Genomic DNA, 13,590 nt, shown 5'->3' with positions numbered 1-13,590 from the left:
TTTCTAGCCATAAATAAAGGACATTGAACCTATAATTCGGGTTCTTAGAGAAGCTAAATAAGAAGGAGAACCCAAAGAAAATCATATAGGCATCCTCCTGAATATTAAACTTCATCAGGCGATGAAAGGAGACAGAGACAGAGACCCACATTGGAGCACCGGACTGAAATCTCAAGGTCCAAATCAGGAGCAGAAGGAGAGAGAGCACAAGCAAGGAACTCAGGACCGCGAGGGGTGCACCCATACACTGAGACAATGGGGATGTTCTATCAGGAACTCACCAAGGCCAGCTGGCCTGGGTCTGAAAAAGCCTGGGTCAAAACTGGTCTCGCTGAACATAGCGGACAAGGAGGACTACTGAGACCTCAAGAACAATGGCAACGGGTTTTTGATTCTACTGGACCTATTGGTTTCGTGGGAGCCTAGGCAGTTTCGTGGATGCTCACCTTACTAGACCTGGATGGAGGTGGGTGGTCCTTGGACTTCCCACAGGGCAGAGAACCCTGATTGCTCTTTGGGCTGACGAGGGAGGGGGACTTGATTGGGGGAGTGGGAGGGGGAGGGAAAGGGGAGGCGGAGGTGGGGAAGAGACAGAAATCTTTAATAAATTAAAAAAAAAAGAAATACATCCTAAAAAAAAAAAGAAAGAAAAGAAAAAAAGGGCGGACACAGATATAGGATATAAGGGTAGATTATTAAATTTACTCTGAAAAGACAAAGGGAGGATATAGAAAGATAAAAAGATAGATTACTGGATATACTTTTAATTTAAAAAGCAACTACTTGTTTAAAATATTTTACATTGAAATGGATCTTTGTATACTGATACAAATTAAAGACTATTTTTAGTACATACTGTACACACATTTCTAATCTTGCTTAAGTTATTGTATCTATCCAACTCATTTAATAATGTAATGCAATTTTTTTGCCCTTGAAAGTCATTATTACCAACTATTTAGGACGATAAGGATATGCAGGTTAGTTACCAGCTACCTATTACAACCAAACTTGAAGTCATATTAGGTATATTTTCAAGGTCAAACAAGATATATTTTAGATAGACAGGTCATCTTCAAAGAGTTCTGAGATCTATAGGATATGGCATTTAAGATGTTTTAAAAATACAGGTTCTTTTATTTTTCTGTCAATGAGGCATGTCTCCTCCTGGCAGCACCAGTCTACTTCAGAGAAAATGATGGACATTGAAGAATCTCCACATGAAGTTTACTTTGTGGCAAAAGGTAGCCACTGGGAAAGAAAGTTGTCATGCCTCAAATGTTGACAGAATGCTATACAAATTGGACAAGCAGGATACAAAATACAGGACTGCTGAACTTTCCCAAGACAAGGTAGGACAGCCCTTCAGAATATCCTGCCTCACAGGAAAGTCTGTCATATGTGCTAGGCCTGTAGGTCAAAGAAGGATGCCCCAACATTGCAGAGGAACCATGGATGACTGTCTAGGCTACCAGCTCTTTCTGTCATTTCTCATATCCTTTGGAAGTGGCTTGCTTGTACTTCCAGCTTATTCAGGTAATATTATATCCATCTTAGGTCTCTGATGGAGTTGAAGATTTTATAGCTATAGTTTTCCTTGTTACCAGATTCAGAAAAAAAAAATTCACTAAAGAGTTGTAAAGTGTATAAGGTTGAGAGACATCAAAAGATAGTTTTGGTAATGCAAATTAGGAAGTAAATTATGTACAACCTTTAGGACTCATCAAAAGAGGGTAGATATACAGTGTTTTCTCTGAATTTGTTAACTGCTAATGAACTAGACATTGTTGATATATTTCTTGTCTGTATTATACATAGTTATTATACTTATTGTATAGAGTTTTTCTTATAATAACGTTTTTTCATTTTACACAAAAAATGGGAAATGCGATATCTTGTTTTTACTCTACAAATAAAGTTTCCCTGGTCAGAGGGTAGAGCTAGCCAATATTTCATCACAGTGGCATGGGTGTCTGTACAGACAGACAGGAAGTGATATGGCTGGGTGAAGAGAGCAATACAAGGTGGGAGGAGATAGGAAGTTGGCCATCTTTTGGCTGAAAAGCTGGCAAGGGAAGAGTTAACTGTGCTTGCTCCTTTTTCTCTATGATCTTTCAGCACTTGGACTCATGTCTGGCTCTGGATTTTTATTATTAAGACCCATTAGATCTTGTGCATCAAGCAAGCCACCACAAGTAAATGTTTTACTTTATAAGAGTTACCATGGTCATGGTTTCTCTTCACAGCAATAGAAACCTCAACTAAGAGGGATAGGGATGCCTGTCATCTTAGCACTTGAGAGGGTAAGCTGGAAGGATCAGAAGTTCAAGGTCCTTCTTGGGTACACAGAAAGTTTGAGGTCAACCTGGGCTATGAGATATTGCCTCAAGAAATAAAAACACAAAGAGAATCACACAAGACTATATCCCAGGATAAAGAAGAGCAAAGCATTTTGGATGCATGTCACAAAAGTGTTATGAAAGCTCACATATGTGGAATGGGTATTGATTTTATTTCTAGTCAAAAGAATTGGCATCCTCAGTTTGTGAACTAAACTCTTGTCTTCAGCAGACTCCATATGCACATTCACAGCTGAGTTTACAATCTCTGTAAACTAAGAATGGCTACAGTGAAGCTTCAGTTTCTGAATGTTATTAACAGCAGAAGACAGGTACATGTTTATCCTGGAGGAAGAAGACTTTTAGAACGTCCCAGGAAAGGCTGGACCTAAAGGAATCAGGACTTTACTCTCCATAAGCAAGAGTCCGTAGGATCAAATAAACTGTGCTGGTTTGTGGAGTTACACCCACCAGATCACTACATAATATTCTGGCTCCAAAATGAGGCATTGAGTATTAGGCTAAACACTGCAGCCTGTAGAACTGAGGGCTCAGTAAAATTAACCCTTTAGTGAAAGGTCTTTGTCAGATAGGCATGGAGACCTGACACCTGTGATCTTACTAACTGGACAGTGGAAGTAAGAGAATCAGAAATTTAAGGCCAGCCTTAGTCCCATGAGAGCCTATAGAAAGTCTCTCTAATGTAACACATGAAGGTGCCAATTGATTAAAAGGAGCTCTAGGAGAACTGGAGAAAGAATGCCACATAAAAGCACTTCAGCTGCATTCTACTAATTATATATTTGTTAATACCTATTCATAGCTTGAGTTATTCATCACGATTTGGATCAGGTTAGTATTGAACTTCCTGCACCCGCTTTCAAATGACTAGGATGACAGGTCTGAGTCCTCATGCTAAGCTAAATAAACGTAGTGATTAAATCAAAATATGATACAGAGATATATGGCAACTTCTTGAAGAAAAGCAAAAGTAATATAAAAGTGACAGATTAATTTCAATATCCTTTAACTCTTGCCAATAAAGGTCTCACTGTGACTCAGGAATCACTACTGGGTCTCCTATTAGTATAGAACAACTTTACATTTTAACTCTGAAGGATACACTGTGGAATTAGCGTAGCATATGTCCTGGTGAGATCTTGGTCCTATATGAGGAAACAGTGTTTCCTGTATTTGGAACAAGGTCTCATTCTGTGCTGCAGACTTGCCTCAAGCTAGAGACCTCCTGCTTCCACCTTTCAGTTTCTTGGATTGCAGGTGTTGAGTCACCATGACCGGCTGAAGAAAATTCTGTATAAAAGCTGATGTGGCAGCAGACAGTCTACAGTGTGTGAAAGCCCACAGGGAAAAAATAACCAATGGGGCGTTGTTGCTCAGTCAATATGTCCATAAGTATGTAAAATAAAATATAACCAAAAGCGATGAGGAAGAACAGTACATATCTATCAAAGAAACTATCTGCCATGATAATGTTTCAATTTCCAACATCTATTTCCTAAACACATGGGTACCATCATTTGTAAAAGAAACAACCCTACAGGTTAAATGACATGGAGACACCGATGTCAATACCCCACTATCACGCATAGACAGGCCAGCCCCACAAAATCTAAGCAGAGAAATACTAAAGTCACCACATGTTAAAAAACCAAATGTATCTAAGTGATGTTTACAGGACATTTCACAAAAACTCAAAAGAATACATATTCATCTCAGCATTGTAAGAGGATCCCAAACCTTAGCACTGATTCCATAATAGAAGGGCCAGTCAGGATGTAAAACCCAGCATATAAAAAGCACCACACGCCAAAACTAAAAGCAAAGGACTAATCCATCCAAGTCCATAGTTAAGAGAAATACTCTAAATGAACTAATCATACTTTTTACCTTCTGTAGTTCTGCTTCTGGCCAACTGTTCCCATTAACGGAAGTATGTCAACCCAAAACATGGTTTTTATACTTAAAAGCTCATCCTGAAAGAGGCATAGGGCTGGCTACACTGTAAACCCACACCTCAGAAGTCTTCCTTGGTGAATACCTACATTTCTAGAGATTTTAGAAGAGACCTCAGAACAACAGGGCTCTCAGAGCCCTTTGGAGGAAAGAGAGGTGCAATGGTCAGGGGACAAATACCAGGTGGGCAACCTGAGATACCAGAGGTCCCTAGGTGTCTCTGTTAGGATTTTCATGCTATGGAGAGATACCATGACCATAGAACGTCTTTAAAAGAAAACATTTGATTTTTATTGGCTTTTGCTTCATAGGCTTAGTTCTTTTTACTCATGACAAGATAGACAATACCCAATAACCCTAGAAATAGAAGGGGAAATTGAATTGCATAGCTCAAACTGCCAATCCCGTTGCTTTGCCAATCACCCTGGAATGTGCCTCTCCTGCCTGTGATAAAACCTGGGACCTCTAATTCTCATGTGTCTGGTTCTTCCAGAGAAACAAGTCTACACTGTCTTGAACCTGCAAGGTGCATTCTTCAGCTTTATTGGCAGTGGTGACCCAGTGGGCAACAAACCTGGACCAGGTGCCCCAGGAGTTAAAGACACTAAACGCAGAGTTCCAGCTCTTTCTTCAAAGGTTTCCTGGGAAAATAGATTATATCGGGATGACTGGGGGACTCCTGCAATTAACAGATAAAGTTTAGACATGGGTCAAAAACTTAACTGCGCACACAAACCTCAGAGTTCTGGCCAGGTTAAAAAGAATAAACATGACAAGAAAATAAATAAATAAATAAAAACTTTAACAAAACTCTCATTAGAGTCTACCAAATAAGGGGTAGGTGATCAGCCTCCTTCCTTTGCTTTTCTTTTGCCAGCTGTACCTGATATAACGAAGGATTATATTTAAGAAAAATCCCCCATTGCTTCCAAGGCTCCGAGAACAGCTGGCAGAAAAGTTTAACCATTCCTTTTTCAGGTCACTACAGCCCTCCCCTCCCCCCCAGCCCTCCCCTCCCCCCAGCCCTCCACTATGCTATTAATTGGACTGTCCTGGAGACCCAGCTGACCTCCGAGTCCACCTACACTTTCTCCTGTGCCAGTCCTGGGTCAAGCAAGAAACCAAAGTGACACTGAAACTAACTTAAAAATGACCCTAAAGGTGATTCTCTCCACTCCTATGGCGAGAAGAAGCCCATGAATCCACCATACCCAGGTCAAAAAAGCAGATGCCATATTTGCTGCCAAATGCATTTTCTATGCACTACAGACCCCTTACAATTAGGTTTCCTTGATCCCTAAGTCTCTTCCACCTCTTTGTCTACCTCCTCCCGAATCTGATAAAACCCCCCACTGTGCTTAGACCTGGACTTGGGAAGTAAGACAGGTTCAGAAAAGGTATTACCTAATACAACCACAGAACAGCAATTCATATTCATTTTCACCTCTGCTTATTGATGCCCAGTTTAAATGTTGGATTGTATTAAAGAGAGGAAAAATATGAGGGCTTATCTTTTGAACTAGAAATACAGAGTATACATTGTGGCTGGGCCTCTGGTCATCAGAATAAGGGAGTTTCCATTCCAAAGACTATGTCTGTGAAACTGAGGCTTCCTGGAAAACTTCATTAAAAAGATTCTGGCCTATAGAAAACAGGAAATCCCTGCAGAATCAGTCTCTATGCCACAGGAAGGGACTATGCAGATGGTTTTAATCATTTCCACCCAGACATAGGCCAGGATTGCTAGTTGTGCTAGACACCAGGCCCAAATCATATACTTCATAAGGATAAAAATTAACCAGACTGTCAGCCAATTGGCTGACAAAACTAGTCGAGAGTGGGGACAGGGAAAGCAATGTTGTTCTTCATGGGCTAGGGCATCAGGATAATGATATTACCAAGAACCGAGGGCTGAGTGTTGAGCATGTAGCAATGGTTTGACTGAATGGGCCTCTTCTGATGCTTTCTAAAGAAAGGTTGATCAAGACCTAATGGTAGCAAAAGTTTCCATTTCTGAATTAAATCAACAGTTAAATTCCATTAAAATCATCCTACAAAATTGAAAAGATTAGACTGACTTATCATGACATAAAGGAAACTATGTACGGTTTGGGAAAAAAAATCCTGTTGTGCCAACTCAGAACAGGTTTTCTGGCTTAAAAGCACATCCTGAAAAAGTCTCAGGGATATACTGGGGTCAAGAACAACCTGTATAGTTCAGCCCAGATAATAAGGACTCTCTATTGGCTTAAACACATGCCCCAAAAGTCTTCTCTGGTGAATATCCCAAAACAAACACATCACAGAACTTTCTCCAAAATTGAACACTTACTCAGACACAAAGCAAGTCTCAAGAGATGTAAGAAAACTGAACTAGCCTCATGCATCCTACCAGGACCCCACATATAAAAGTGGGATATCAATAGCATCGTAAGCATCAGAATGCTTTCAAACTCATGGAACCTGAACACCTCTCAGTCAAGATAAAACCAGAGAAATGAAAGACTTTCTAGAAATAACCATGCCACAGACGGAATGTTTTCTCAAAAAATCAGCCAACTGGCTGCTCTTCCAGAGGTCTTGAATTCCATTCCCAGCAATTACATGGCTGCTCCCAATCATCTCTGGTGAGACCTGATGCCTCAACGGAAATAAAGGCATACAAGCAGACAGAGCACTAATATACATAAAGAATTAACCTTAAAAAATTATTTCTATAACTATGACACCCACATGATTCATCCTTTACTCTTTCATTTAGCTTTACTTGAACTGCCAGGACATGTACAAAACACAGAGAAATAATGTGTCAAAATATGACTCTTGTAATGCGGTGAAGCACTATAACCAAACCAACTCTTTTAACTGAAGGAGTGAACACAGTGATCGAAGGTTAGCTCATTCTCATCGTGAAAGGAAGCATCACAGCGTGCATGCCCCTGGCTGAGCGTTCCATCCTGATACACAAGCAGCCAGGCAGAAGGAAACACTTGCTCGCCCAGAGACTGTGAGTCCTCAGCGCCCACCACACTGACACACCTCTAACCCCACAAGGGCATAGCTCCTAATGTTACACAGTTTCACTAACGGGACCAAGCATTCAAAGACAGGAGCCTGGGGGTGTTCAACAAATATACACCGTTACAGAAACTGAACCTAGGAAGAAAGAGCTCTAAAGGAAAGGAGTGGGAAATTAAGCCAACGAGAGAGGAAAACACAGAAAGAGAGTTACAGAGAGAGAAAGACACAGAAGGAAAAACTATTTCCTTCAAATGATAGAGCGCCAACTCGCTGAGATGGGTTACAGACGTCCTTAACATAACCTTCCCTATCCTATCTAAGAAGAGATTAAACAAGCCTGTATCTTTTCTCTGAGTGCACGGCATTATCCCTGTTTGTGTCCCTATCCAGTTCCCTCAGGGCAGGTCTGTTGGAAGGGATGGAGGGAGTCAGTCTCGTTGGGCATAAGTATGACTATTGCAGATGATGCCGTCTGGAAGCTGCATTTCTAACCAGGTAGATTTGCCACCCAATGTACAAAGGTTTAAAATTTTACTTCACTGTTTTGGGACGGTGTTTGAGAGAAATAACTGCTGTATACTGTGTGCATCCACGGCTACCCTGGAGCAAGTTCTGTAGACCAATAGATACTGTGTGCATCCACGGCTACCCTGGAACAAGCTCTATAGACCTATCTAGCCTCAAACTCAGAGACCTGCATGCCTCTGCCTCTCCAGTGCTAAGATAAAAAGCATGGAACAGTCCTGCTGTTTTAACTATTTTAACAAATTAAACCCAAGAGTCTTCAATTCCAGAAAACATAGGGAGTCACAAATTTTTCTGATCACAGCCCAGACCACACTCAATTGGGATGGCACCATGCGACATTTTGTGTTTGGGGACTGCAGAGGTGAGAGACCTGGGGGACAACACTGACTTCCACAGTAACAATCCATGTGCTGAAACACATGGGTGGACTCATCTGTCTCTGGCTGGGGTCACGCTTCCCCAGCTGTGTGGGGCCTACCTGCCCATCCTCTCCCATATTTGTGCAAGCTTGACTAAAGTGCTCTTTTAAAGGAATTGCTCTAACACTGCACATCTAACCTTGGAGAGGTAGGGACCACACTGAAAACTGTGCCTAACGCAGGATGGGCTCACCATAGTAGGGAGCTGGACTAACAAACAGTAGAGCGCAACCTTATGGTTGCCATCATTTTGGCTATTATGCCAATATTATAACAATACAGAATTTGTGCTCTAGATACAACAAAAGGACAATAAAGTATCTAACCATTTATGTTGCCAACAACAGAAATCCCACGAGAAAAGGAAGGTCATCATGAATGAAAACACAATCAACACATGACTGAATAAAGACTTCACACAGTGACACCTTCCGTCTTCTAACTTTGAATGCAACTGTAATAAAGAATGGACCGAACTTGGAGGTGGCGCACACACCTTTAAACCCAGCACTTGGGAAGCAGAGGCAGGCGAGAATCTGTGAGTCTGAGGTCAGCCTGATGTACAGAATGAGTTCCAGGACAGGCTACAGAGAGAAACCCTGTTTCAGAGAGAGAGAGAGAGAGAGAGAGAGAGAGAGAGAGAGAGAGAGAGAGAGAGAGAGAGAGNAATTTAATACCAGATATGAATATATGTGTGTGTCATGTATAAGAAATTGATAGGGTGGTTAAAAAAGAGAAAAATAACATATACCATGCCATATGTGCTTATGAAGTGTCTCTCTACCTGTCTTAAGATTTTCTATTTAAGGGGCTGGAGAGATGGCTCAGAGGTTAAGAGCATTGCCTGCTCTTCCAAAGGTCCTGAGTTCAATTCCCAGCAACCACATGGTGGCTCACAACCATCTTTAACGGTGTCTGGTGCCCTCTTCTGGCCTGCAGGCATACACACAGACAGAATATTGTATAAATAATAAATAAATAAATAAATAAATGTTTAAAAAAAAAGAACATGAGAGCAAACAGAAAAAAAAACATAACTAATATAGAGTCAATTTTGGCACATGATGCCAGGAAACCCAGGATGTCGGGACTTACTGACACCAATGGCCGAACCACCATGGTATCTTACGTACAAATGCATTAACGTCAAGCACAGAATTAATAGCAGCGGGATCCTACACCTGAATGGTCAGGGCCAAGTGCAGTACCTCTAAAAGGCACTAGAGTGGCCAAAGAGCTCTGTGAGTTATAAAATTTGTCTTTTCCTTGGGATTTAAAAAAACAAACAAACAAACCAAAAAACCTTGCAGCGTGACAAGGATGTTTTCACTCAAAGGCTCTGCTCCCATGTCTGCGCAGGCTCATTCTACAGAGCGAAGTCATTCAGTGATCCTCTTTCTGCCTGGGAATCTCAGGGACCTCAGGGGACCAAAGGAAATGATACCGGGCACCGAGCTGCGCTGCCTGCTCCCCCACACTGGCTCGTGCAGCTCCTCTCCACAGGGGGAAGACAGCCTCTCACTGACCATGGCGCTGGACTCTCCTCACAGCTCCCGGCAGCAGGTCACAGCACAGCCCAGCACACACGGATCACGAGAGTCTCCTTCCGTCCCAGGGAGGCTGGAGTCCGTCAGTCCGAAACACGGTGGGCCGGAAGTGCCCGCCCTATTCTGGATGACGTTATGGCTGGAGGCGACGATTGGCTCGTGACCCCTGAGTGACAGGGGCAGGTCAGAAACGAGGAAGTTGGAAAAGAAAAGAGAAACCAAGACAGGACTGAAGGAAAAGAAGTTTGCAGTAAAATGAGTAAGAATTATGAGTACAGGGACAGACTGTTAAATCAATCCCTTAGTAGGATGCAGCAAGATCTGTCTCTGTGGTACGCATATTGCCTCAGGCCTGCTCAGGTAGTGCCTACAGCATCCAGAATGAAGACTGGGTCTGTTCTACTACCATGGGTCATTATTGAGCTCCTTTGTGACAAAACTGTACTTTGTACTGAGGACCCTGTAGCAGGAGGATCACTGTGAGTTTAGGCACGCTTGGCTTCTAAGTTTTCCAAAAAACCAAATAGCAAAACATTGCAACCTCTGCCACCGCAGCTTTGCGACCATTACTGTCAGTCTTGGTTCTGGAGTCGACATGGGACTATGGCACCCTGGCATTTGACCCCAAGTTCACAGTCTGCTTTTGACATACCTGCCTGGGATCTGTGGTAGTGATGAAGCGAGATCCACACGCAGTGGCAGTTCCGTGAGGAGTGCTTGTCCAGCTGCATATACCACTGTGCTCCGCTTCTCTGTGGGGGAATTTTATCCTCCGACCTCTGTATGGGACTTGCTAACACTTGACTGGCATGTTCAGTCTGGCACACTGTGTGATTTCTGGGCACATAATCTATTTTCCCACACCCCTTTGGACCTGGCTGAACTCAAGCTGGACTCTGGCAATAAAAGCCTTGTCAAATAGCTTTTTTAAAATGGAGAGAGAAGAAGTTTCTGCCGCACACATCTTGGCAGGGCAGGCAGAGTGAACTCCAGGTCCTTTAGGCTTCCAGGCCAGCCATGTGCACTTGAACTTGTCCTCGCACAGTGTCTGACTGGAACCCAGAGCTCTCAGCCTGGAAGCTGCCTGTCACCGCTTCCTGGCCAGGGCCCAACAGAGCCAGAAGGCAACCAGCGCTGCAGCATGAGCTAGCTCAGATAGCCCAGACCTTAGAATTTGCTTCTTGTATGTTTGTTGACTTTTGTTTAAATGTTTTTTTATTGTTTTTCCCTCATTAAGAGGAAAGGGTTTTTATTTTTCCCTAGTAGTAGGAATGATATCAATGGTCCCTTTTTGGGAGAAAAAAGGAAAACAAACCCAACTTTTGGCACAGAACAAGAACAACCAGGGCTAAAAGTACTAAGCCAATGCCTTTCAGATTTCCAGAGGTGTCAGTCACTCACTATATGGATGATGTTCCTTTCTCCTGATCTAATGCTAAAACTAATGCTTAATTTTCACAGCAAATAAACAAACAGAGCAAAATTGCTAATTTTGAACTGTATAATTTGGTGTCCTTGAACTTAAAATTCTAAAAAGGGGGAGAAGAGGAATTTGTGTGTTAAACTATGCCCTTAAATGTGGTGGTTTAAACTAGGAGTTTCTAATTGAAGAATGTAGAGAAAGGGGAGGAATTTAGAAGCTTCCTAGGGGATGCCTGGTCGTTTTTTTTTTTTTTCCAGCCACACCTCCCCAGCACCATAAAGATACTGACAGTATACCTCCGGTCAACTCTTCTCTGCCTTTTTTTGTGAAAATATTCAAGATCAGAGAATTGCTGTGTGTGTGTGTGTGTGTGTGTGTGTGTGTGTGTGTGTGTGTGTGTATGTAGTGGAAAACTTAATAGGAGGCTGAAATAAAGAAACTGATGCAAAAAAGTACATAGTGGAGAAGTCTTTTTGTCCTCTGATCTAAGCCCTGTTCTTGTTGTAAGTCTCCTTCTGGACCCCGAGTGGACACAGGCTGGCACTTAGAGGTCCCCATAGTATATTTTCCTAAGAGGGACAAGACAAACAGCCTTTATTGGTCTTAAACTTTTCATTGGAAAGAGGCAGGGGAAACATGGTCAGGCAGGACCAGGCATGCGATACAAGCAAGGCACTGTGGGACAGCACGCTTGTGTGGGTGGGATGGCTGGGTTATGCAGTCTGTGACAATATAGCAAAGCTGGCAGCCACAGTCCCACTAAGATTTCAAACACTGAACAGAGAAATCTGGGGATAATTGCTATGGTTGGAGAAGTTACCCTCCTCTTCCCATGCTGATGGATGGGTTCCCAAGGTCTGACCTGGGGCCTGTGACTTCTGGCCAAACCTGGCCAAGGTTTGACTCCATGGGCCAAGGCAATGAGTCACTGGCCACTGGCTCTTGGTGAGAGTTTTATGTTGTCTGAAAAGAGAGAAGGACATTGGTAAAAAGTGAGAAAGACCTTGGTATGTTGACTGGAAAGCGAGGGAGAAAGCAGGTGACTGAAAGAATAAAGAGAGGTAGCATGGATTAAAGGTTTATAAAAGGTTATAGAAGGTCAGAAGGGAATGTGCAAATACTGAATATGTTTGTTTTGTTGAAAAGTTTGTCTATGTAAGTTTTCTTGTAAGCACGGAGCCGAGACAGAGATGGTTTGGATATTTTTGCTGTCTCTGCCACCCACCTGAACTCTGGTTACTGGATTTGGGTTAGCAGAAATTCAGGTGACATTTTGATGTAGACAATGTTAAAACTGTTTTGTGCTGTTCTTTATTGCAAAGCTGGCTCTAGAGTTGGATTATGACTCTTCCTTCACTAGACCCTAGCGTCCAAACACCGAGGAGGAGCCGCCCCAGAGACCACCTCACACACCACAGCTGATGCAAAAGCATGAGGATTTTATTAATTCTGTCATGACAGGGTCCCTCAGCATTCAGGATGCCGAGAGACCTCGAATAGCTGGTACAGGCTACTTTTAAAGGAGAAGGCCACAGAAGCAAGGGGGGTTGTTCTTTGACCACTATGATTGGCTTATTTGAAAGGGCTATTACCCATAATTGGCTGAAAAGCTGTTGCCAGATCAGATGAGGTAAGAGGTCATTTTGACCCTGTTTCCCAAGGGACTGAATCAAAACATACGTGTATGGGTAATTGTTCAGGAACTGAGTCAACATCTTAAAGGTTATCTTGCCCCAATTTCTGTAGAACATACGTGCATGTGTAGCTGTTAGGTCCTTGGCTCCCAGGGGAGGAGGGGAAGCACTAAGGCAGGGAGGCTGAAAGGGTTCGGAATTGTCTTAAAGTTTTACACTATTAGGTATATCTGAAAATACAAACTTCATTTGCTTTTAATCACTTGTTTTAGGCTTAAATTTGGAAACATGCAGCGGGATAAGGAAGGTTAGTCTTGTGATTAATTATATTTATACGTAGTGTGAATTTAAGTATAGTTCTTAGAACTTTAAAGAGTTTTCTTTAAGGCCTTGAGGTAGTTGTGGGCATTTGTATAATTGACTGACCTTGGAAAAGGGTCTTTCTTGGAGAACAGATACAGCATTACAGAATATTTCAGTTTTTTGTAAGACAAGTTTACCCAAAAAGCTAAAGCTTAAAGCAAGCCAAGACAGGCCGGGCGGTGGTGGCGCACGCCTTTAATCCCAGCACTCGGGAGGCAGAGGCAGGCGGATCTCTGTGAGTTCGAGGCCAGCCTGGTCTACAAGAGCTAATTCCGGGATCGGCACCAAAGCTACAGAGAAACCCTGTCTCGAAAAACCAAAAAAAAAAAAAAAAAAAAAAAA

The 13,590-nt window shown here is 42.5% G+C and overlaps 1 protein-coding gene across 1 annotated transcript in view; it reads right to left on the bottom strand.

Annotated features, from left to right (window-relative positions):
- Positions 1–9,923, bottom strand: part of LOC126491329 (zinc finger protein 431-like) — a 28,178-nt gene extending 18,255 nt beyond the window's left edge. Inside the window, exon 1 of the mRNA XM_050126892.1 lies at positions 9,808–9,923. Coding sequence (XP_049982849.1) covers positions 9,808–9,810 — 3 coding nt within the window. The 5' untranslated portion in view covers positions 9,811–9,923. The remainder of the gene's footprint in view (positions 1–9,807) is intronic.
- Between the last annotated feature and the right edge of the window lie 3,667 nt (positions 9,924–13,590).

The sequence above is a fragment of the Alexandromys fortis genome, unplaced genomic scaffold (assembly GCF_014885135.2).
Source record: "Alexandromys fortis isolate MF-2015 unplaced genomic scaffold, M_Fortis_MF-2015_v1.1 scaffold_261, whole genome shotgun sequence".
NCBI classification, from domain to species: domain Eukaryota; kingdom Metazoa; phylum Chordata; class Mammalia; order Rodentia; family Cricetidae; genus Alexandromys; species Alexandromys fortis.
This window is presented reverse-complemented; position numbering and strand designations above follow the sequence as displayed.